The sequence below is a fragment of the Spodoptera frugiperda genome, chromosome 12 (assembly GCF_023101765.2).
Source record: "Spodoptera frugiperda isolate SF20-4 chromosome 12, AGI-APGP_CSIRO_Sfru_2.0, whole genome shotgun sequence".
NCBI classification, from domain to species: Eukaryota; Metazoa; Arthropoda; class Insecta; order Lepidoptera; family Noctuidae; genus Spodoptera; species Spodoptera frugiperda.
Window position 1 is genome coordinate 4,117,161 of NC_064223.1, and position 22,845 is coordinate 4,140,005.

At 42.8% G+C, this 22,845-nt stretch overlaps 1 protein-coding gene across 4 annotated transcripts in view; it reads right to left on the bottom strand.

The window, feature by feature from the left end:
- LOC118262489 (hormone receptor 4) overlaps positions 1-22,845 on the bottom strand; it is a 98,797-nt gene that overhangs the window by 22,596 nt on the left and 53,356 nt on the right. Inside the window, exon 2 of one of the 4 annotated variants that reach the window (XM_035573902.2) lies at positions 3,080-3,335. The exons of 2 other annotated variants lie outside the window; for them this stretch is intronic. In XM_035573902.2, the coding sequence (XP_035429795.1) occupies positions 3,080-3,095 (16 nt within the window). In that variant the 5' untranslated portion in view covers positions 3,096-3,335. Of the gene's footprint in view, positions 1-3,079; positions 3,940-22,845 lie in introns of those variants that run through there. One more of the 4 variants, XM_035573901.2, reaches the window with a different exon arrangement.

A 22,845-nucleotide genomic window follows, 5' to 3' on the forward strand; every position in this document is an offset into this window, starting at 1 on the left:
ATGTGTCAGGAAGTTGTCGAGTGGTTCCGGTCTCAATGTCAGTGTCACCGGCGAGGTCGGCTGCCCGATTCGACGCCAACGACCGTCCGAATGCTCAACTCGAGTGTGGTTGAGTGAACGGACTTGGTGTACACATATTCCTTGAACACTTCAGGGCTATGTGGTAACACCAGTAGCTTGATAGCCAACGTCGAAATTGGTAGCAAGTATATTATTTCTGTTCCTTATTTTTACTCGTGTAGGTCATCGTTTTCATACGTGAATATTGACAGGGCTAACATTTATTGTTTGTATTATAAAGGATCAATAAGTATTAAGGGCAAGGGTAAAAGATCTACACGAATAGTTGAACGACCTCAAAGGTTTAAATTGATTGTATGACCTAAAATGTGCTTCCGTTCTACCTTTTTTGGTTTACTTGGTTTTTTAGCGTTCTTTGTAATGCTGATGAAAGTTGTCTGGTATTGAATCGTCATTTATTTGTTACGGTTTAATCTACCTATTTGTCTGAAAAATGTATATCTTTGACATACACAAATTAAATAGTAGATGTTTAAGTCAGATAACATAAAATATAATTTTTTATTTGTTATTTCAATTCATGATTTTGGCATTCTGCTTTTAAAGATTTATAAGACAGAATAGAGTTAAATCAATGTTTCGCACAGATATTGGCAATTATGTATTTGGATTTCGATATATTTAGAACATTATTTATTATGATAGACCCATAGCAGATAGTTCATATGTATTTTAGAGCCCCGATGCTGGGCCTCTCTCATGGCCTCTGGCGGTGGCGCCTTGACATTCAAGTTTCGCTGCGCGTGCGCTCACAACTAAACGTTCCATTTTTAACTACCAACACTTCCGATCTATTCACTTCCTATTTGGTATAATATATGATTACAATAATATATTGATACATCTTATTTGTTGGTAAAAGTTAGTAGTGTAAACTTTACAAGGTTTACTGTAATTTTCGTCTTATCTAGTAATTGAAAAATGTTATACTAACAAATACAAGTACTGCAGTTAGGACGCTTATTCTTCTTCGGAATATAGAAAACATACTAGAGTACAATTGTTTGGGAAAAAGTACTCTTACTCATAGAGAAGTACTTATATTCAAGAACTTTACTATGTCTATTTATAGGTAAGAATATTCTTTTGAGTATGCTTCCGGATTACAAATATGCGGATTGCGATATCGGAAACTTGAGACGGCTAAGGTCATGTATACAAAACTGAGCTATAAAATCTTTATAAGTCGATAGGAAATATTAGATGGAAAAATGACTACTAAATATTGTAACAAGTTAAACACCTCTAAAGGTATTCTTGAATTGTTATTTATGAATTAAAAGCATGTAAAAATTTTGCTGACAAACTGAGTTTAATTTTCATCAAGACTTAAATTGTAATATCTTTGCGTCATTAGCGGATATTTTTTCATTGTAACCATGTTTCTTGAACGTGTTTACTTAAACACATTTGTTTGTCTTGTTAAACGTGTTATCACCAAACACATGGACCGAAACGAATTTACACATACATTACACTGTATTAGAATTAGTGAACAATAGCATTTTTTGACGGGCAAACTATCGCACCTATTATTATCGAAACTCGACAACGTCCTCCCACTACAATGCTTTGAAAGGAAGCAGTGACATTCTGTACCTTTTCGCTTTCACCGCATTGGAAAGTGAGCGTAAAAAACGTATTTCGGCAACGGCAATATGGCGGGAGATCAACAACCTCGCCGACTCATAGAACATAGACAAAGGGCGGCCATATTGTAACGAAAGTAAAAGTAGCCGGTCATAGACTATAAAGTCACGATTGTGATCCACGAGATGATTTGGGAATGTCATGGTTACTGCTCAATGGTAAAACGGTACCTCTTTTGTTTTGCAACAATATGCTGATTTATTTTTTATGTTTCAGAATCCGGTGTTTGCTCAATAAGACATTGAGCCAGTAACACGGTTGTTGTGTTGGTGTGTATCGGGTTATAGGTGTTATTGGTTTTGATACAAAGTTTACATTGGTTTGCAGACTAAATATACAGGAAGTGTTTTCGAAACTATATTTATGAAAATTTGTTACGACGACCGCATATTATTGCTATTTTATACAAGGCATATCATATCATAGGCAAAATAATAATGTTTATGAAAAGAATAATAATAGTCTCACAACTACCGTACACTCTTTTCTACATTACCCTAATGTCAATTTTCCAGATATGTCATTAAATCCACCGCCACCACAACATTAATGCACAACATATTTACACGAAGCTTATATGAAAATATTTTTGCTCAAAATTGTAATTGCGACTAACTAAATAATATAGGGCCTACGCAATTATACATAATGTTATATACCAAATGTTAAGTATGAAAACATATAAATTTATCTTCATAAAATCACATATAAATTGTATATTCTCGACTTTTTTGTAACGTAGCCTTTCCGCGCACACACACGATTGATTCGAGCGTAGCACATTTCGTAGCACTTGCTACGAGCTTTACTTAATTGTAATTAAAGTTATTTTATATATTTTTTATTGTTTTCATAATAACGAAAATATGTTTATTTAGTTTTTATAGTGCCTAAATACATTTGTGAAATTAATTGTATATTTTCTTTATTTAATTTTTAATTATTCATAAAAATGCAAGAGGATTTTTTTAAAGTTTTGTAAACAAAGCGCAAGAATTTTATTAAAATTACACAAAATAATTAAAAAAAGAGGATACACCAAATTTAAAGAATATTATTATATTGTGAGATGCTGATTTCGTAGCGCGTAGCAAACGGCTACGAACTGTAACTTTTACAATAATATAGGTAAGTACGCACATTTCGATGTAGGTTGCTGAGATTAGCACTTGACTTGTATTGTTAGTATACATTATTCATATTTAACATGTAATTCGTTTTTATAGTAATCACAATATTTTGTTAGTATTTTTTTTTTATGGGTTTTCCTGTAGATGTGGACGTGCCTGTTAGTTTGGTTAACTTTTTCGTTATGGATGATGTTTTGTTGAATAATCACAATATTTACCCATGGTGGAGGTCATCGTCTGCAGTTGGTGCGCGTGAGTAGAGGCGTCCAACGCCTCGTCGGGCCCCAGCTTGTCGCCCGCCGACAGCTTGCTTAGCGCTTCAACACGCACATCACACGAAGAACCACCTTGTTCCGAATTCACCGATCACCTTTTTAATTTACGTCTCCGAAAATTTTTGGACACACCAACTCTCAGCATAGTTTTTCAACGCAAGCACTAGACACGGTCAGCATGCAGAGTCCGAAGCACTTCCTGCGGAGCGAACACTTTAGGGTTGCGCGGGCGCGGAACGCAGTCTCGTCGCGGGTAGTCTGCGCACTCTCCGAACCTCTCGATTCGGCAAAATCACGATAACGACTGCGCGCGAATGTCGTCATGTCGAAATTCGAAACACTTTCACCTAAATATTCCGCCTCCGTTTCGGCGGACGCGGGCGTCGCTCTCGGCGCTCACGCACACACCGCTGACTCCGTCAGTTCTCAATTACGTACGCTGTAAAAATTGCGTCAGTGTTTTTCGTAGCCGACCTTAAACTCGACGAGTACACCGCCGAAATATAGTTATCTCTGTCTGGTACTCATTCACCGTTACGCGAGGAGTTTTTTGTTTCATTTTTTTTATCTGGCCGTTTCGTCCATGGACGCGCGTGTGAGTGTGCGGATTTCGATAGCGGGGTCGTTGAACCGCCGAAAAGGGATTCGGTATGGATAGTGATGATGTTTCAGTACTGACTAGGATGGGCCACAGTAATGTCGATGGGTGTGAGGCGCGTCGTGGAAGTATAGCGTGTGTGGTCTGATGGCAAGTACTAATGGTCGCCAGCGCATAAGTAGGTCAGACGCACGCGCACGCGCGGTTCCTCATGACCGCGTAACGACTGAATTACACACTGGCAATATTGTCTTTACAATTTTAAGGATGCATCTCTGTAATCTATTAATTTACTTTGAGAATACGCCAAATGACATGCCGAATTAAATTATAATTATGTTTTTAAATGGCATTATAATAACAACCTTGTAATTGCTTTTAATGCAATCCGCAAACCTTTTGTTATTGAAAAGACATTTTTTTTGCAAATAACGTAATATTCAAATATTAGTGACATAGAAAATGTTTGTTATTTATTCAGTTATCACAGGAATAGTTAAACTGTTGACGTGACAATGCATAGCCCAGTTAGCCCTAGTTTTTGTCTGAAAGGTTAGTCAGGCCGATGGCACACTTATGTGTCGGGTTACATTAAAAGTGAGTTCATTCGCATCGGCCGCTATTCACTAGTATCTAGATTACATTTTGATTCATTGTTCGAACAATGAGCTGAGTTTCACTAATGTTATAAGCACGAATTCATTACTTACATTGTAAGAATATGGAAATTAGCCCTGTCTATACTTGGAGCCTACTTAATCGATGTGAGAAGCATATTAGTATAATAAAGTTTTGTTCTCACAAAATGTTTTTAATTATTACCATTTTCAAATACCATCTACCTACGCAAATACATAAATTTAACTTTTTTGAAACAAATTATATTTAAAATCTAGGTATATTAGAAACAATACTTTCCTATTTACGTATTATAGATGATGCTATATCTATTAGTACCACTATGACACCAGTTATTGCATTAGTTTTGTTAGATATTGCAATACTGAATTACTTAATGGTGATGGGTAACTCACCAAACAAAAGCATTTCTTTTTATTATACTATTATCAAGTATTATACTTTAATTGCTACCTATTCGGAGCTGCGGATTGATTGATAGCTGGGGCTTCGGTTCGAAAAACAGTAGTAGGGACCGAGTGGTTTTTAGTCAGTAAGAGTAAGGCGAGAGAAGTCATTGGATGATTTTCTCTCCTTAAAAAAAGTGTGTACCTATTTGTTTTAAACATATCTAAAGTGTATGAATCATTCAGCCAACCAGTCAGTACACAGCCCTGCCAACAAGTCGTAACATTAAAAATATTTTAAATAAGATTGACAACGTGTCATGCCACTTGCTGCGACCATGCGCTGCTGGTATGCGTTCGAAGTCAGGTAGGCGCGGTATATTTAGCCAGGACCGACCGAAACTGGGTTAACTATTCTCCCGAAGAAAACACGGCCACTCGAAATATTGACGCAACGCTCTATGTATGGTTGGCCTATCTGAAGAATGGGTGAAAGCGAGCTGGACCGAATAACCCCATTCTTGGCACTACGAAAACAGGAAGTTCTGCAATATACGAAACCGCATACGTTATATTCCTGGAAGCGTGTCTGTTTCATTTCTGAACTATATTTAATGGCAATGAATTTTTCATGGGCTTGTATCGTTAATGAGTCAGTGCATCGGCGTTAGATGTCATTAGTCACACATGATTAAATAGGAGGCATTTATAATGATATCTGTGTTGCGGAAAACTACATAAATTGAGGTTATTAACACGGTGTTAGTAAGTCATGCTAAGTTCGTGTACAAAATAAATAGTACTGCGGGACACTAATACATAATAATAATCTAAGAGATTCCACAGTCATCACACATACACCTTATTCTTATTTGATATCCAAACCACTTTGTCAGTATTCACCCCCAGAACTTCAAATTGGAATATCCAAATATCTGATAATCTGAATGATTATGATGTCTGTCGTCTGCGGGCTATTTTAGTGCAATATTTTCGCACAACGACAAAAAGATAAACTTGGAACAATAGATAAACAAAGTAGACATAAATTCAGACGATATAGGTTTGTTTTGTATCGGCGTCGAGCTCTATCGATGACAAACAAAACCACAGATAACATTTTCAGACAACGTGACCAACTTTCAGTGAATGTTATCGATACCTGAATTATAGGTATATCAGCGTTACCTAAATTCTTCAATTGAACAAATATTTGAGTTTGATACGAGAGAAAGAATTCTGGTTCAATATATCTCTGACAAACTGACAACCTTTGTTATGTTTTATTTGTGTTAAACTCTCGACAATAATGTTTCGCAACTGCATCATAGAATTTTAGGATGTGGTTCCCATCGTTTGGAATGTTATCAGTCGCGTAATGAAGCGTATCGACAAATCATTGTATCGATTCTTCGGATGTAGTGTGAATGTTTTTCACACGCTCCGTCGAGACTAGGTGATCTAGTTGAGGTTGAACGACCTACCTTAAGCGGTATTCACTAATCTTGAATAATTTGTCAAAATACGTTGAAACAATCAAATCTCGAGTCATTGTTTGATAAGGCCACCGGTTGTTGATAAAATTGTTTTTTATAGTTATGACGATAGTTCACGAAACAAACATAAATATAAGTAAGTTGATCGCATGTTTACTTGTGGGACACCTGTTCTTACAAAATCAAAATTCAAGAAATGCGTAATGGCAGTATGTTGTTTGCCTACAAACGTGAGGTTAATAAAAATGGTCTGGTTAACTTGGTATAGCCTAGTGTTTATTTATGAGTAACGATATAATATATCTGCAATTAAAATTTGTTGATAGATACTTCACCATCAGACATTTTTTTCAAATTGCATTACTAGCAGTAAATCAGATCTTAACCATTTAAGGAGGATGTAGACTATGCGTGACCGATTACAAACATAATGACGTGTTGTTGTGATCTCCTTATGTATCAGTATCAGTAGACGGAGTGCTCGCCTACTTCGCTTAGTGACAATCCAAATTCTGCCGAGTCGTGCGATAAAGGTGTGAATGACCTCACCCATTGGTAAACATCGCGACAAAGCAAACCTAAATGAGTCTACAGCACCGTTTCCTCGTTCTTTATAATTATTTTGTTAATTGTGGATGACTGGCCGTGACACAAAAGAATATGTTTTTTTCCTAAAACTATGAGAATCTATTTAGGCAGGGTTATTTCAACGAATCTAGTATTTTAAATACATTGGACAATGATTGTAAACTGGCATTGGCCTTAGTGTTCGCCTAGTGGAATTAAAATACACAATTTAGGCATTGCCTTACAAAAAGAGGACGACAGTCAGGAACATTGAAGTAAAATTGCGTCAATTAAACAATGAACAATAGTTATGTCAATGACATTAAACGTTACCATTGTTATAAAATTTGGCTGGACGAACCAACTGCGACTACAAATACAGTGCCAAAACGTACCTATGCATTTAAACATAATGAGCGTTGCCAACGCCGAAAGAAAGTCTTGTTAAGTACCGACGAAAACGTATTCCAAGTAAACTGTATCCATTATTTTACAAAAAAGAACTATTCGCATTTCAAGGCTTTCTGTTTCGAAATTCATTTAATTTCATAGAGTAATATTACATTTACATATTTCGTAGAAATCGCTAGAATTGAATGTCAATGGCATTTTTTTTTTTTTTTTTTTTTTTTTTTTTTTTTTCAGGGGGAAAATCATCCAATGACTTCTCCCGCCTTGGGTGAGGCGGGAGGGAGTGTCAGACTCTTACTGACTAAAAACCACCCCGTTCCTTCTCCTGCTTTGAGCCGGAGCCCCGGTAACCTTTTACGTTTTCCGCAGCTCCGGATCGAGCATCAACCCTACTGGGCCCCAACTGTGGTGGTCTGGCTCTTTGAGGCGCGCGCGGAACGCGACGCGCCGTACGCACGGGTCTGGTTCTGTTCGGGCGGCGAGCTACCCTTACTCGTCGTCCGCAGACCCGCACTTACGGTGGCCGGAGATCGTCACGCGATCCCCGACGCTCGGAGTGTCTTCTGCGGCGGCTGGGGCGTGAGGAGGATCGTTCCCTCACGCGCTCCGCCTCCTCCTTAGCTAGCATGACTGCTTCGCAGAAGGAGGAGACGGCGTCCCATTCCCCCTCGCTCCGCACCATGGCCTGAACCAGGGCCGGACGCGAGAGGTCACCGTCGCCGATCACATCCCTAAGGACACGGCGATGCTCAGCCCATGCAGGGCACACCGCTACTGTATGTTCCACCGTGTCCTCCGGGTGATCCTCGCAATGACGACACCCGGGCGTTTCCTCCCGCCGAATCCGAAACAGGTACCTACCGAAACTTCCGTGTCCGGTAAGCACCTGCGTCAGGCGGTAGGTGAGGACGCCATGACGCCTCTCTAGCCACTCCTCAAAGAGGGGACTTACCGCTGCAATAACAGCGAGCCCAGCCCTCGGTTGCGACAGTCGCTGCTTCCATTCCGCCATGAGATCGCGCCGGAGCTCATCCCGCCACGCACTAATCTGACGCGGCAGTGGGGTTTCGCCCCGGCGATGCGCCTCCGCACGTAGGCTGTATACGTGCGCGAGCACTTTCGCCTCCAGATCCCACGGCGGTGATCCCGCAAGGAGGTTAGCCGCCTCCCCGGAGATCGTGCGGTACCCACGGATCATCCGAATGGCCATGACCCTCTGGGATGAAACCAGCGCCCGAGCTGGTCGTCGCCTTAGATGTGGCGCCCACACCGGGGCCCCATAGAGGGCCATGGACCGCACGATCCCCGCGTATAACCTCCGGCAGGAGGCGTTTGGTCCCCCGAGGTTGGGTAGGAGCCGCTTTAGGGCAGCCCCCGTCCGTTCCAACTTGGGAGCCAAACGTCGGAAATGTTCCTCAAATTTCCACCGACTGTCGAGGACGAGTCCCAGGTACTTCATCGTCACCTCGATGCCGATGGAAACCCCTCCTGCCATGATCTGGAACTCACCCGGAGGTGGCGCATTCCCGCGGCCATAAAAACACATGGCCTCGGACTTATGAAGCGCCACCTCGAGTCCCAGCTGCCGGATCCTTTCAACGACTATCGCAACCGCTCTCATCATCAGGTCGGCCGCCGCCTGGTGTGACCTCCCGTGTGCTAGTACCAGCGTATCGTCAGCGTAGCAAACCACGCTGACGCCGTTCGGGAGGTCAGTGCGCAGCACCCAGTCGTAGCCAATGTTCCACAGGAGCGTCCCAGGACCGATCCCTGTGGAACACCGCGCGACATCTCTCGCCGGTTCCACTCACCTCGGTGACCGGGGTAGATGACGGATCTATCCGTCAGATAAGCCTCGACTATACGACGGAGATAGGCAGGCACCCGATGATACCGTAGTGCCTCCAAAATGCAGCTCCAGGGCAGAGAGTTGAAGGCGTTGGCGATGTCCAAAGACACCGCCACGACGACCTTACCCCTGGACACTGCAGACCCCGTCGTAAGGTCTCTCACGCGCATGATGGCGTCCACCGTAGAGCGCCCTTTGCGGAAGCCGAACTGGCCGTCCGCGAGGTCCGGCCCTGTTCCCGTCAGGTGCGCGACGAGGCGGTTTGAAATTATTCTTTCAAACAGTTTTCCCACCTCGTCGAGTAGCACGATGGGCCGGTACGCGGACGGAGAGTCCGCAGGGCGCCCTGGCTTCTTCACAAGGACCAGTTTACCCGCCTTCCATGATAGCGGGAACTGGCCCCTCTCCAAACATGCGCTGAAGAGACCAATTAGTCGAGGCCTGAGAGTCTCCGAAGCCAGGACCCACGCCTTGCCAGGCAATCCGTCGGGTCCCGGGGCGGTGTTCTTGGCGCCCATCCGGCGCACCGCCACTCTCAGCTCTGCCTCGGTCACTTCTGGTGCTGTGTCGTCGTCGTCGTCGCTGTGGCCCGCATCGGGCACCGCAGGGAGCGGAGTCATACACGGAGGGATGTAGCCCCTCCGTGATTGGGGGAACAAGGTGGTGACCACCTCCTCTACAACCTCTGGCCGGAGACTCTGTGTCAGCGGGGGAGCCTGTGTGCGGAGCTTGTCGCGCACCATTAGGTAGGGGCGTCCCCACGGGTCTCTGTCCAGAGTCTCCAGCATCTCCTGGCGGGCCTGGTTTTTGGCCCGCCGGATTTCCGTTTTTAGGGCGTCTTTCGCCGCCTTGTACCCCTCATATAACTCCGCCTCTCTAGCTTCCGCGTCCGGTGGACGGATACGAAGCCTGCGGTGCCTAGTGTACTGGCGTCGCGCAGCAACACACGCATTGCGCAGAGCAGCCAGCTCTTGCGACCACCAGTACATCTGGCGCTTCCGCTGTCCTGGACGGACCCGGGGCATCGCCACGTCACAAATTCTGGACATGGCGTCCTGGAGCCACCGCGCCTCCTCGTTGATGTCGGCAGGCCTGTCTGGTGGTATCACCCAGGCCTGCACGATGGCGGCTTCCAGAAATAGCTCCCGGTCCAGCTGCCTCAGCGCCCAACGCGGGCCACATGGGGCCTGTCTGACCGGTGGGTCCGCGGACTCGGCGGAAACATCGAACCGGATGTACCGGTGATCGGAATATGTCTCCACCTCCTCCATGACACACCAGTCGACGACACGCGGTGACAGAGCAGGGCTCGCGAACGAAATATCCACAACCGATTCACCCTGCATCCGCACACACGTGGGGACAGAACCCCGGTTCAGGACGACTAGGCCTGTCTCCAGAGCCCAGTCTTCCACCATCCTACCCCGCGTGTCAGTGATCCGGGAACCCCAAGCCAAATTCTTGGCATTGAAGTCCCCGAGGACGAGCACGGGGAGGGAACGGAACCCGACGACGACGGCGACCAACTCCCTCAGGGAGTTGTGGAACTCGGCGAGAGTTCGGTTCGGAGAGAAATACACGCCCACCACAGCGATCTCTCCGAACCGTGCTGCGACACAACCCCGGCCTCTCCGAGCACTCTCGAGAGTCGGGGTACCGGCGGCGGCCGACGAGATGATGGTCACCGAGCCGTCTAAGTCCGCAACCCAGTGATCCCTGGGCGGGACGAAATACGGCTCGGAGACTACGGCGACATTGATCGACCACTGCGTCATGCTCTGGAGCAGGAGATCCTGAGCAGCGGCGCAGTGGTTAATGTTCGCCTGGAGGAGGCGGAATGGATTCATTAATGGCAATCCATCACGACCTCCCCCTGGCGGCACTACAGCTGGCGGTGACCGCGGCGGCGGCGGCAGTGGCGACTGCCACGGTGGCGGCGGTGGAAACGACGGGGGTGGCGGAGGGCCTACCCTTCCCCCTGGGTTTGGTAGGCGGGGAACAGGCCTTGCTCCCAACCCGGTGATTGGCCGGCTTGCCGGCCGCCGCACATGCGTCGCAGTGCAGCGGGGCGGTACATGTGCCGGCCTTGTGACCGGGCTGACCGCAGCGGAAGCAGCGGTCGCTGCGGTCAACCTCCGAGGTGCATTTAGCGCTCACGTGGTCGCCTACGTGGCAGCGGTAGCACCTCAGAGGCCGGAGCTCGAGCAGTTTGACCTGCGCCGAGACCCACCCGACAAGGAGCCTTTTGCCCTCCTTAATCTTTTTGGCCGCTGTGACGGGGCAACTCACGACCACCGTGCGCAGCCCCGAGTTGTCCGGACGGATGGTGCCTGCCCTGATCTGGTCAGCAGGGCACCCTCCTGTCCTGGCGACAGCGGCCACCACCTCGTCTTCCGTCACGGAGTCGTCCAGGCCCATTATTCGTAAATCCAAGCACTTGGTGGGCCTGGACACGCGAACCTCGTCCGCACCGAGACACGCCCGAAGCCTTTCGGCTAAGGCGTCAGCGGACGGGCCGCTGGTTGCGCCGGGGACCTCCAATAAACGGGCTCCTGTCGCGGTTGTTTTCATTGCGAACCCGTTAGGGGCCCCAAACTCCGCGGGAGTCACCGCCCCCTTTAATTTGGCGAGGACGTCGCCATATGTCACACCCTTCTTGACCGCATCGGGCTGTAGTGTTATCACTACAGCCGCGGTTTTTGGGGCGAGAAGCAAGGCCGCCGCGCGCTTTTCTTTTCGCTGCTGCTGCCGCCGCTGTTGCTGCGCTTTTTTGCGGCGCTTCTTCGCTTCTTTGGCGACCCTCCTCGCCTCGCCGGCCACTTGCCACTCACTACCACTTAAATCCCTTGTCGGTGGGATAAGCTCGCTTGTGGCTGGGGCAGTCTGCTGAGCCGCTGTGCCCCTCCTCTTTTTTTATTAACTTGTTCCACTGTCCCGTTTGCCATCTGTGCAACGGGAGCCTGCACAGGTGGAGGCGCTGGGGCTCTCGCTGCGGGAGCCGCACGTGTTTTTGCCCGTGGTTGAGCGCCGTGGCCAGACTGACCCGAAGAGGTCGAGGACCCAGCCGCAACAGCCGCATATGAGCTCGAGGCCGCTAGCGGAGGACGGAGGAACCTACTCTCCAGCACGTCGAAACGCTGCTGGAAAACTGCCATCTCTCTACGCACCAGCCCCAGCAATTCGGTCTCCGTCGAAGCTTGAGGTTGCCTTCCTCGGCAAACGGCGAGGTCAGCCTTGGCGCACCGGAGTTCGGACTCCAGATGCGCATTAGAGGCCGACAAGCGCACCAACTCCCGCCGCATTTCTGCCAGCTCTTGGTGCACTTTAGCCGCCGAAGGCACGCTGCACACCTCAAATATTGCCGCCATAATGCTCGCCTCCACGGACTTTAATTGTGCAGACTGGCATTTTTTGCCAGCCACCCTGCGCAGCTCCTCTCTGATAGTTTGGCGAAGCGCCACAGAACTCTCTGCCTCGCCCTCCAAACCCGCGACCTCTATTACCTCCATTACGGAGGAGTCCGAGAGGGCGCCACTTTGCAAGGCGCCACTCTCAGCGGCCAGTTGCTCAGCTGGCTCGGACTGTGCAGTGTGTGCCAACCTCTTTCTTTTCCCTCTGCCTCTACCCCGCGCGGTCGTAGGGATTTTAGGAGGGTCTGGAGGCCCCTGCGTGTTGGAGGACGAAGAATGTCCCTGGCCATCCTCCACCCTGGGACGTTTAAAAGCCCCCTTGTAACACGCTTTGAGCTTCCGCTCACGGCGGATGCAGATGAGTCGGACTCCGCGCCCGACTCCCTCCGACTTGAAGCCCGTGTGTTGGGCCTGCTGGATTCGTCCAGCGCCTCCCCTCGGGCACCAGAGCCACTAGGGCTCTCTAAAACTATTACCGCAGGCGAGCTGAGCTCACCTGCCCTCTCCTCCACTGGTGGTTTGGTTTTTTTGCTAACTCCATAAAGTTCCCACGAGTATGGGGGAAATATTCCGTCCACCCAGGCAGTGCCCCCTGTACCTGGGTAAGTGTATATTTGTATCCCAACTAGAGGGTCCACCGGTCCCCTAGCTGGGGGTGCGCTCGAGACTGACACTACTCCTCAGCCACGCATACCCTCGCCGCGCACCAGAACTTGGTATTAGAGGAATTTTTTATAGAGGTTATCTTCCTCGCGGTCCGGGCGGCCAAGCCAAGACCCTCGTTCCGTTCAGAGTCATAAAACATGACCATGACCTCTTCACGGATTACGATATCAACGGTTGCAATCGAGGACAACTTGTGCCCCGATGCTGCTCGTTGGCAGGGTGAGTGCACAACGAGCACCGTCCTTGCCTCTCCGCCACGCTCTCTGCTAGGTTCAGAGAGACGGGCGGAAAGACGCTCTCTCGGAGGCGCAGGCCATGTGTCAGCACAAAGCCTGCCGCCTTCGGAACCCATCTCGGGTTCTTCCGCTCCGTCCAGAAGTTCGCTACAGGCAACAGCCACTCCAACCCTATCACCCCCGTTAGGGGGACTACTACCTGTACCCAGGGTGCACCACGGGGAGGTCTTCTGGCACCGCACCCCAATGTCAATGGCATGAAATTTTAAGTATTATAATAGACGCGAAATTTTTAAATGACCCTAACCTGACAATTCTCTCCGGGTAAAAATGAATTTCTAACGATAAAAAAATAAAACATTAGTTTTTTTTAGTTTCAGTAAATATGAAGATTACGGGTGATTTGCATGACTAACTTTATGACACATGTTGTGACAGTTAGTTGGAGTCAACACTGGCATGCTTCCTATTACATAAGCATGTGTCGGCTGGGCCACGGCGCTAGCGCACCATCGTCGCGGGGCCTCGCCGCGGAGCCTAGTTTCACAATCGCAACGCTCAGCCACCGCAGCCGTTTTCACTTTTTCGCTGTCAAGAACGAGCGCTAACGATAAACAAACTAACATTTTGGCCGTCACTGCCAAACTATAAATTAAATACAATATGTCAAAACAACCAGTTCATGCCAAATGATTTCGACATCTAATGCTTTGAGACTGAGTTCAAATTACATCAAAATAAGCTAGTAACCTACGACAGAGTTCACCGTGCACATCGACGCTTGAATAGTAAAACGTAAGGTCTTCATTCAACGAACTGCAAACGAATTTTGAACCTTATGGGTACGGCTTAGTATTTAAAATAAAGTTACGTGAAATGCAATAAACGCCGTTATGTTATACAAGGTTCGGTTGAAGAAATACCGAGGCTGTTCATTGACCTTTTTAGGCACATAACACTAGCGAAACAAAAGACGAATTTTATTAGATATAAAGAGGAACCTTGATCTGCAATACACTGCCTTGTTGTGAAATTAGAAAAAATGGGTAGAATCTATTAATATCCATTATGTAGTGTAGGTAGCTATTTAACGCTTATGTAAAATTCTTTGGCATGCAGAGTAAGAGATATTAAATTGTCTAAGAAGTACTGAAGTTTAAATAGGTTTACAGCAAATACAAGATGTGCGTAGCAGCTAGTCCGTAGCGGCGTAGCGCGTAGCAAATTTCGTAGACCCTTTTTACCTTTATGCGAAATGGGAATGTCATGTAATGTTTAATACTAGCTAACTATTTTAGCTAATGTTAATGTATATTAAAACTTATGTTCTTTATAATGATGATTTTAAAGTATAAATTAAAAAAGGCACGTGCAGTGACTAAATGCCGACTTTTTATATTACCTAGAGTTAGTTGATTAAGTAATGTATTTCACTGTGCGCTTTTTAGGCTATATCAGGGACAGATACCAACATCTGGTAAATAATTGAAATTGTAAATACCGCTGGCCTATTGGCGTAATATTTCGATTTCAATATTAAAAGGCATTTTTTATTATAAAAATATAAGTTTGTCGCAAATAGAGGTTTAGTGAAAAAGATTGTATGCATCGAGTTGTTTGTAATGCGACATTGTGTGGGGATCTAAAACTGCGTGGCTGTCATAACAATCGTAAAGGCTGACATTGCCTCTCACCGGGCCACGTAACACTGAGTTACGTAAAAGGTCTTTACCCTTGTTTATTTGGGACAGCTATACTAAAGAGATGTTTTAATTTACGAGTATTAGCACTTGTTCAACCATTGAGTAACTGCACACAGTACTGGATGACACTGCCGGTCACCGCAGCATCACTTTTCAATTTGTGTTTGAGCAATATCTCTGAGCTTTTAGCAGTTTGTCGACGATACACAATCTTCTTTGTGGTTTGCGAAAGATAACTTTCGATCATCAGTAGGGTGTGGTTTCTAATGAGAAAATCTATAATTTATAACGCTGATACTTCCAATCGATTCCAATTATTAAACCAATCGATCGGTTGATTTGTTATATTCCAAATGAATGAAATTAATTTAACTTGTGTCGAAATTAAAATGATCATTAATCTTGCTGCTCTATTTATTTATACGTAGGAATGCTATTTACAAGATTTTCTTATGTTCCAAATTTCTTCTAAATGTCCTAGCAATTATATACATTTTATAATTGCAGTATAATTTAGGACGGACATTACAACCTTTTACTGGGCAATATTAGTCGTTATTATTGCGCAAACAGCACGATATGGATATATTAATTCAACAAATTATGAAATTTCTTCCAATGTTTCGTTCAATTAGCTACTGCTATTGTGGCGGTAAAACAAGATTTCATAAAATATAGTCTAGACTGCAAATCTTAGATTATATTTTAAAAGAACATGTTTCGTAATAGATACCTACTTAAAGCGAAGATGCGTCCTAAAGCGAAAATAAATATTAATTGATTTATTTTAATAGTTAACTGTATTGTGTACGGTTGCACTGTACCTATTTGTTAAATTAAATGTTAAGTGTTTTACTCAATTACATACCTAGAATCGGATAAGTCGGTAACAGCAGAAACCATTTCTTACGAATTGGGAAGAAAACACAAAATTATTCGCGTTAACAATTGAATTAATGCTCATCATATACGTAAATTGGTTGCAAGCATTCCTGCATGTTTAATTTAGGTGTTGCCCTTAACAATGCACGTGCGCTTACACTTTCGCAAGTGCCACCGTTGGCTAGTGCATCCTTGCGTAAACCTGCGCAGGCGACGGCAATGTCATGTGTTATGTAAAATCTAAGTTCGACAATTACTTGCGGAATATTCTCCTTGTGCTTATTAACCGCATGTATTTGTATATTGCACTTTAACGAGATTCGTGAAATCTTGTTTTGGAGTAGTAAGTTCTAGAAGAGTTGCAATTGATTATGTTCGAGATACAATAGCGAAGCAAGCAATTTGTCGGTCTTCCCATAGAGCAACGTTAATTTAAAAGTTGTGTGAAGCTGTTTCGTAAATAATAGGGTTCTTATTGTTTATAAATTTACACTTGACTCACCGCGGTCCAGTTGCATGTAGTTACGAAATTTTCACGAGACCAAAACACTAAAACGAATTTCCTCATATAAACTGGCGTTAACCCAGCTACGAGAAATACTTGTTGCGGCGTCATCCGTTATGTTTCATGGTATTTTAGTTTCCCTATTTACTGCTCGCATCTATTTTGCTATTCTGAAACTTGATACGCGTTGCGACATCATAGACACTAACTAGCAAGCAGGACAAAGTCAGGTTGTTCGTTGTTTTCGACTAATTCATTTGTATTTCAGTCAATCAACAGTTTGATGTTATTAAACATTATAAATTAGAATAATTAATGTATCTTTGTCTGGAAAAATCATGACAAAAAGCGACAGAATTTAATGTCACTTCGAATGGAAGGATAAATGAACGCGTCGACAATATTAACAGCTTTCTTTCGAAATAACAAATTGCTGTGTAAATGTGCTTAAGAGTCATTTCGAAAATATATTATTGTCTTTAAAGTTTACTTCACTCGCTACTATATAATATTTTTTATACATATATGCTATAAGTGCATCCTGCTACTATTCCCGTTAATAGCTAAAAGCAGACGTTAGTGCAAGTGTTACATATTTGTCTCATGCGATAAGATAATTAGGTCTGCAGTTTTGAGTGGTTCGGATGTAGCGAGAGGGTTAGTGGGGGTGATTGAGCACGCGATGAAGTCACGCGAGCGCGCCACAGTAACACACTGCTAAAGAAACTGCGAGGAAAACGCCTTCCGGGGTGAACGGCCGCGTTGCGTAAAGCGCCCGCGCTGTGGCGCAACCGACCCCCTCCGCGGCTCGTGGCTCCACCGGTGACGTGACGCGGCGTATGCGCAGCGCCATCTAACTGACGCTTTCATTGTCATTTATACGTACTATGTGTACATATGTGATAAAATCGCAAGTATTTTCGCGTACAGCTGTTTGTTTAAAGCTGTGTTTTCCTGTTTGCGCTTTCAGAAAGAAGATGAATACAAAAATCTACAAAATACATCTGTATGCGTTAACTTATGCATATTATTGCAGTCTTAATAAGTAAATACAATACTCGTAAACGGTAGGTAATAATGTAGTCTTTGAACAGAATATTGCAAATTATTCGTAAATTTGTTGAGCTTGGCAATTTAAATTTTCACTCGTTGTCAATTTTATAACTTTCTTTTGTGCTTGCGTCCGAATTATATGAAGTTGGCCATGCCTTTCTTCATTTTTTGTTGTTGTTGAACAATTGTCAGATTTGCATTGTCAAGTATCTGAATACCTAATAAAACATTATAATCAACATATTACTCACACACTTTGCATTTATAACACAAACGTGGTAGCCAATAAATTGCAATACGTAGCGACTAAAGCGTAGTGACGAAATGAAATTTAATTCCTAGGTCAAGGTTTGGCTTCTCTTCGAAATGGGAAAATTGCCACATATCGGCGACCTTAACTCGGCGCGAGTCCGCCAGTTTCGTAAGACGACACCGCGAATAAAGCCCAGAATACACTACCAGAGTGACTTAACACGTGGCGGATGCAATTATATATACACTTTTGTTCAGAATTTTTGAATTAATTGGTACGAAGATTACGATTTCTATAGACTATTGCATCAATCGAACTTGTACAAAATACATACAAGTTAATTTTGTTTACTGTAAATATCACGTTACGTCACGGAAACTAATGAAAACTACTCATTGTATATTTTTATATTTTTTCTTAATAATATTAAAATTCAAATAATTAGTATAAAAATGATCATCTTTTGCAGTTCAAGCCACATGCAGATGAGGCTTAAAGCTCTGCCAAAGAAATGGAAAGTGTGTTATACAACGTCCACCTGAGTTCGCCGTGAAAGGCGCGTGAGTTTTTAATGTCAGCCACCCGTGGTCAAGGCTCAAGTTTTTTTGAATGCTTGCTTCACCCGATTTTATCTTCTGTTTTCGTACACGATGCGGACTGTGATTGACGTCGTCCGCACTTTGTGGCTTTGATGCCTTATTTAGTGTTGGAATCAAACTAATTGATCAATCTGACCTCTAAAATGTTTCAATGTAATAGCAAATTAATATTTTTACGAGTAATGTGATTACTGCAAGTAATATATATTTTTTACACTTAACTTTAAATTATGTACGAAAATCATAAAATTGGTAAAACGTTCACCATTCTAACAATTCACATTGAAATTACATAAATCGTGAACGCAATAGGCATAAATAACGCGAAGAAAGTTCATTGTCTTCGGAAATAAGATTTAAATCGAAAGCGAGAGTAATTGGCGGTCTAGGCGGCGCGGGCGCACAACACGTAGCGAGCGGGCACGGAGCAACGGTACCCGGTGTATGTTACGGTACTTCCCGTAGGAACGGGTCCGCGGCATCCCGCAATACTAGAGATGTTACTCTACTTGCTACAAGTAAATATCGATTGATGATACTGTTCTTTTATACACTATTTAGTATTTTTTATGCTTAAACTAATACCATTACAAGTTTATTTATCTGTCTAAACGTAAAAAACATTTTAAGTGCATGTAAATCGAATTTATGTTGTGTAACAGTCAAATACTTTTTTTTTTTTAATTTAGACAGACAAAGCAGAATCTCTATATTTAGAAAGTTTAAGAGCAATTTTTTAAAGATAGTTCTTAAACTTTTTTTAGTGAAGACGTTTTAGTGTTCTGTGTGCTAGAACGTTAAATTAATTAATAGTTTATTTTAGCATGCATGAAACGATTAGCGTGGGTGAGTAGGTAATCGCAATTCATAAATAAAATGGGTGAAATTCTAAGCAATTTAAAAATAGGCTTAACTTTAAAATATTTTCATGTTCAATATGTGTTACAGTGTTACAAGGACAGAAGTCGAAATGTACGTAAGTCGCGGGGTCAATAACACCTCTCTGGGTTAGCGATGAAATTTATCGATAGTACAGGCGATGGCAGCGCGACAGCACTACTTGAGCACCGGTCAACCACCATTGAGACCTTAACCACTTTCTCTTTCGATGGCCGCTGATCGTGCTTGCATGAACACACAAACACAAGCTAACACTTTACGTGCTTTATGTTCGTGTGCGTGTGTATTGTCGGTTACATCACGTAACTTTGGCTGACGCATCAGTGGAGCGAAAGGTCAGTATCTATTTATAGTGTACGCTCACTTTCCATAAGAATGTCCAAGAGATCTATCTGATTTCAAGATCATTCACCTCTGTTGATTAATTGCTCCACGTGTGCTTGCTTATGGACATGTCATTTAATTAGTAATGACCTGTATCAAACACGTCACGCACATGCCACGGGATGGGCGAACAAATACATGCTAATGATCGCTTTGTTTATTTTGATGTTTGTGACCTAACATGATTACAAAAAATAGTTTAATAATAAAGTAATTAAAAGGTAAATAATACGGTACTCAAAATGAATTAAATCGAATAAAACAGAAATCACAAAATTACATGACAATAATGGTTTGGAATGAAGTCTGTCGATTTGCACGAATGCAACGCGGGGTAGCTCGAATTGAATAATTTACGTCAATGAGATTAACACAATAGTTGCAGGCGCGAGTCCATGACTCCTCGATAACATTGTGCGAGTAGGAGCACAAAGGTTTAACGACAAGGCCACCGCAGGGCTGCCTGCCTGCGTGGGAAACCCTATTGCAGTCACCGCGCACCGGCTAGATTGTCAGTGGTTTGAACTTAGCTCTAGCGTTTGCGCAACATTACGTAGTTATGTTGGCTGTTAGTTTAATTGGGAAATTTAAATCGATGTCTTCCGCGTTTTGAGTAGAGCTGAATTAAATACATCTCACGATTTTTATTATATTTGGTTAATAGAATAATGAATGATTTCATAAAATATAGTATTTATATTCACGAGAAAATACATGCTTTCCAACATTGTTCAATAGGTTCACTAAATTGAACACCAACAAAACAGTTTACTTATAAAGTTACTAGAAAAAGCATGTTGAACTTTTGCCATTTATTCATTGAAACAGGTGTGGCAGTTCTTGGGCTTAAATCATAGCTATTTAAAAGACCCTACATTACGTTAGGTATTGTCTTTTATAGTACCGGCTTGTTTAATGTCTGCCTGTGCATTTGATATTACTTACATTGAGTTAAACTTAGGTTACAAGTTGGGCTGTGGGCGGATGGGCGGTGATCGCCTACTATATCCGCTGACAGCCTCTGATTGATGTAAATCAAATGTCTAACAACGATGCATTGTAAGTAATATGATATCCAATATTGTGTATAGCCTTAATATTATTTTAATGATTAAGGCCCAAATATTGTACTGGTCTATAACCAAAGTATTATATATTTTTTGAAACTATTAAAAAATATATATAAAATCCCCCAATAAATTAGTAAACAGTTGAGTTTAAAATATTTATATTCGCAGTTTTAAAGTTTAGCAGCATCATCTGGTATTGTCACGTATAAATTGTAAGTGTCGGTCGGTGTGGTACAGTCGTAGATGACGGCTTTACGGTCTTATCATCATTGACCCTAATTTTAGACAGCGCATACCTCCCGCTCGCGTCTCTAACCATCTGTGAATATGTTTGATAGTTTTATTTTTCTTATTTATACTTTATACAGATACGTTTTAGGTTACCACATGTGTTGTTTCGTAGTCAGATTCATCTTAACAAAGATATTATTTTGTATTAATATTTCGTCAATCCATTAGGACTTCCACGAATTATTGTATTTGTCACAATCACAATATATTAAAAGATTAAAGACGGAAAGCTTCGTCCTTATTTGTCAATGTGGTCTGCCCCTGGATGAATAAGAATAATATAGTGCACTAAATTTAATTGTGAATGAAATCATCACCTAAAGTAACCTCAATTTACAAGCTGCACACATCTTATCCTGTATGCCATGTAATTGATAAAATTTTAAAATGTATAGTCCTTGTATTGGTGATTACTCATAAATCAAAACGTTGGTGATCGCACAGTAAACGTTTACGTAGTGTGCCTACAACGCGTGTGGAAACTAGGACAGACAGACCGACATCCCGGCTGGTGGACGTATCTAGTGTTCTCATCTCTTTGTTATTGTTATTTTTTATCTGAATTTAGGATGTATGAAACGGTTAGAGAGAGTAATATTTAAAGTATTGGTTTGAGTATTTTAAATTAAGTTATTGGAAGGGTTACGATTGGTCTGTAATACATTACTATCTTTTAGCTGTTTTGCGTGATTATAACGACATTATGGTTTTTTATTTCTGTTAAAGTAAAACTAACAGCGCCATCTATCGTGTCGTAGCGTTAACAAGATAAACGATAGAACGCTGAATGAATACATCTCGGTACATAGTACCTAGATGACAAAGTTCCTATGTTTCTATTTACATAATATTTATTTATTAGTGAGGGGCTGCATACTAATACTCTCTTGTAGTTGTACAAACGGATGTCTTACATGCTTCTAAGAAAAATTTTATCATCGATATTGCATTGGATCCTTTTACTCAGATATATTTTTTATTGTTTACCCGCAGATTTTATCTGACCTTCGTAGTTATAATTTAAGTTGCAGGTTATTTTTTTTATACGGACTTAATTTATTTTATTTGTCAACTATTTTAAAGTTTTAGGCTAACATTTTATTTATTTGTTTTGATACACTGTACATTGTGCCTGATCTTTTTATTTTTTTTATGAATTATTTTAGAATGTATATTTTCGACAGCAAAGTTAATTAAAATTTGAATGTAATATAACCAGTATTAATACGTATTCTCAATTTTCAATATTTTATATAACATTATTTGAAATGTTCAGTGCGTATGTGTTGCAAAGAGCCGTTACATTTATGTATGTTACGTCTATGAATTTTTCAATGTGCAACTCTATTACGCACGTAACTCCACCAGTATTACAATACTAATACATTCCTAGTGACAATGCGTCACCTTGCCAGCGTTCGTTGACGCATCTACGTTTTGTCCAAGCGACCTTAAGCCTAAGCGCGTTAGACTAACTAATAATAACAACAACCAATTTGTAGCATCCCGCTCGCGCTAATACCCGTTATCACGGTCTAGAATGAGACGTAACTATGTGAATGATGATTTGAGTTGGTACTACAGCAGCGTTCACCTTCATAAAGGTAAAGTATGGACGGCGCTAACGAAAATGAAGGGCGATGGTAGTTTCAAGAGTTTGAAGGTAACGGGCTTAGGTTGAGTACTAATTGCTAAGAATTTACACTTGTAAATATCACGATCCTGATAGCAATGATCGTCAATTGGCTGGCACATGGCTGCCATTAATACATATGCGACCACATTATTTTACCATTACTGTCATACTTATA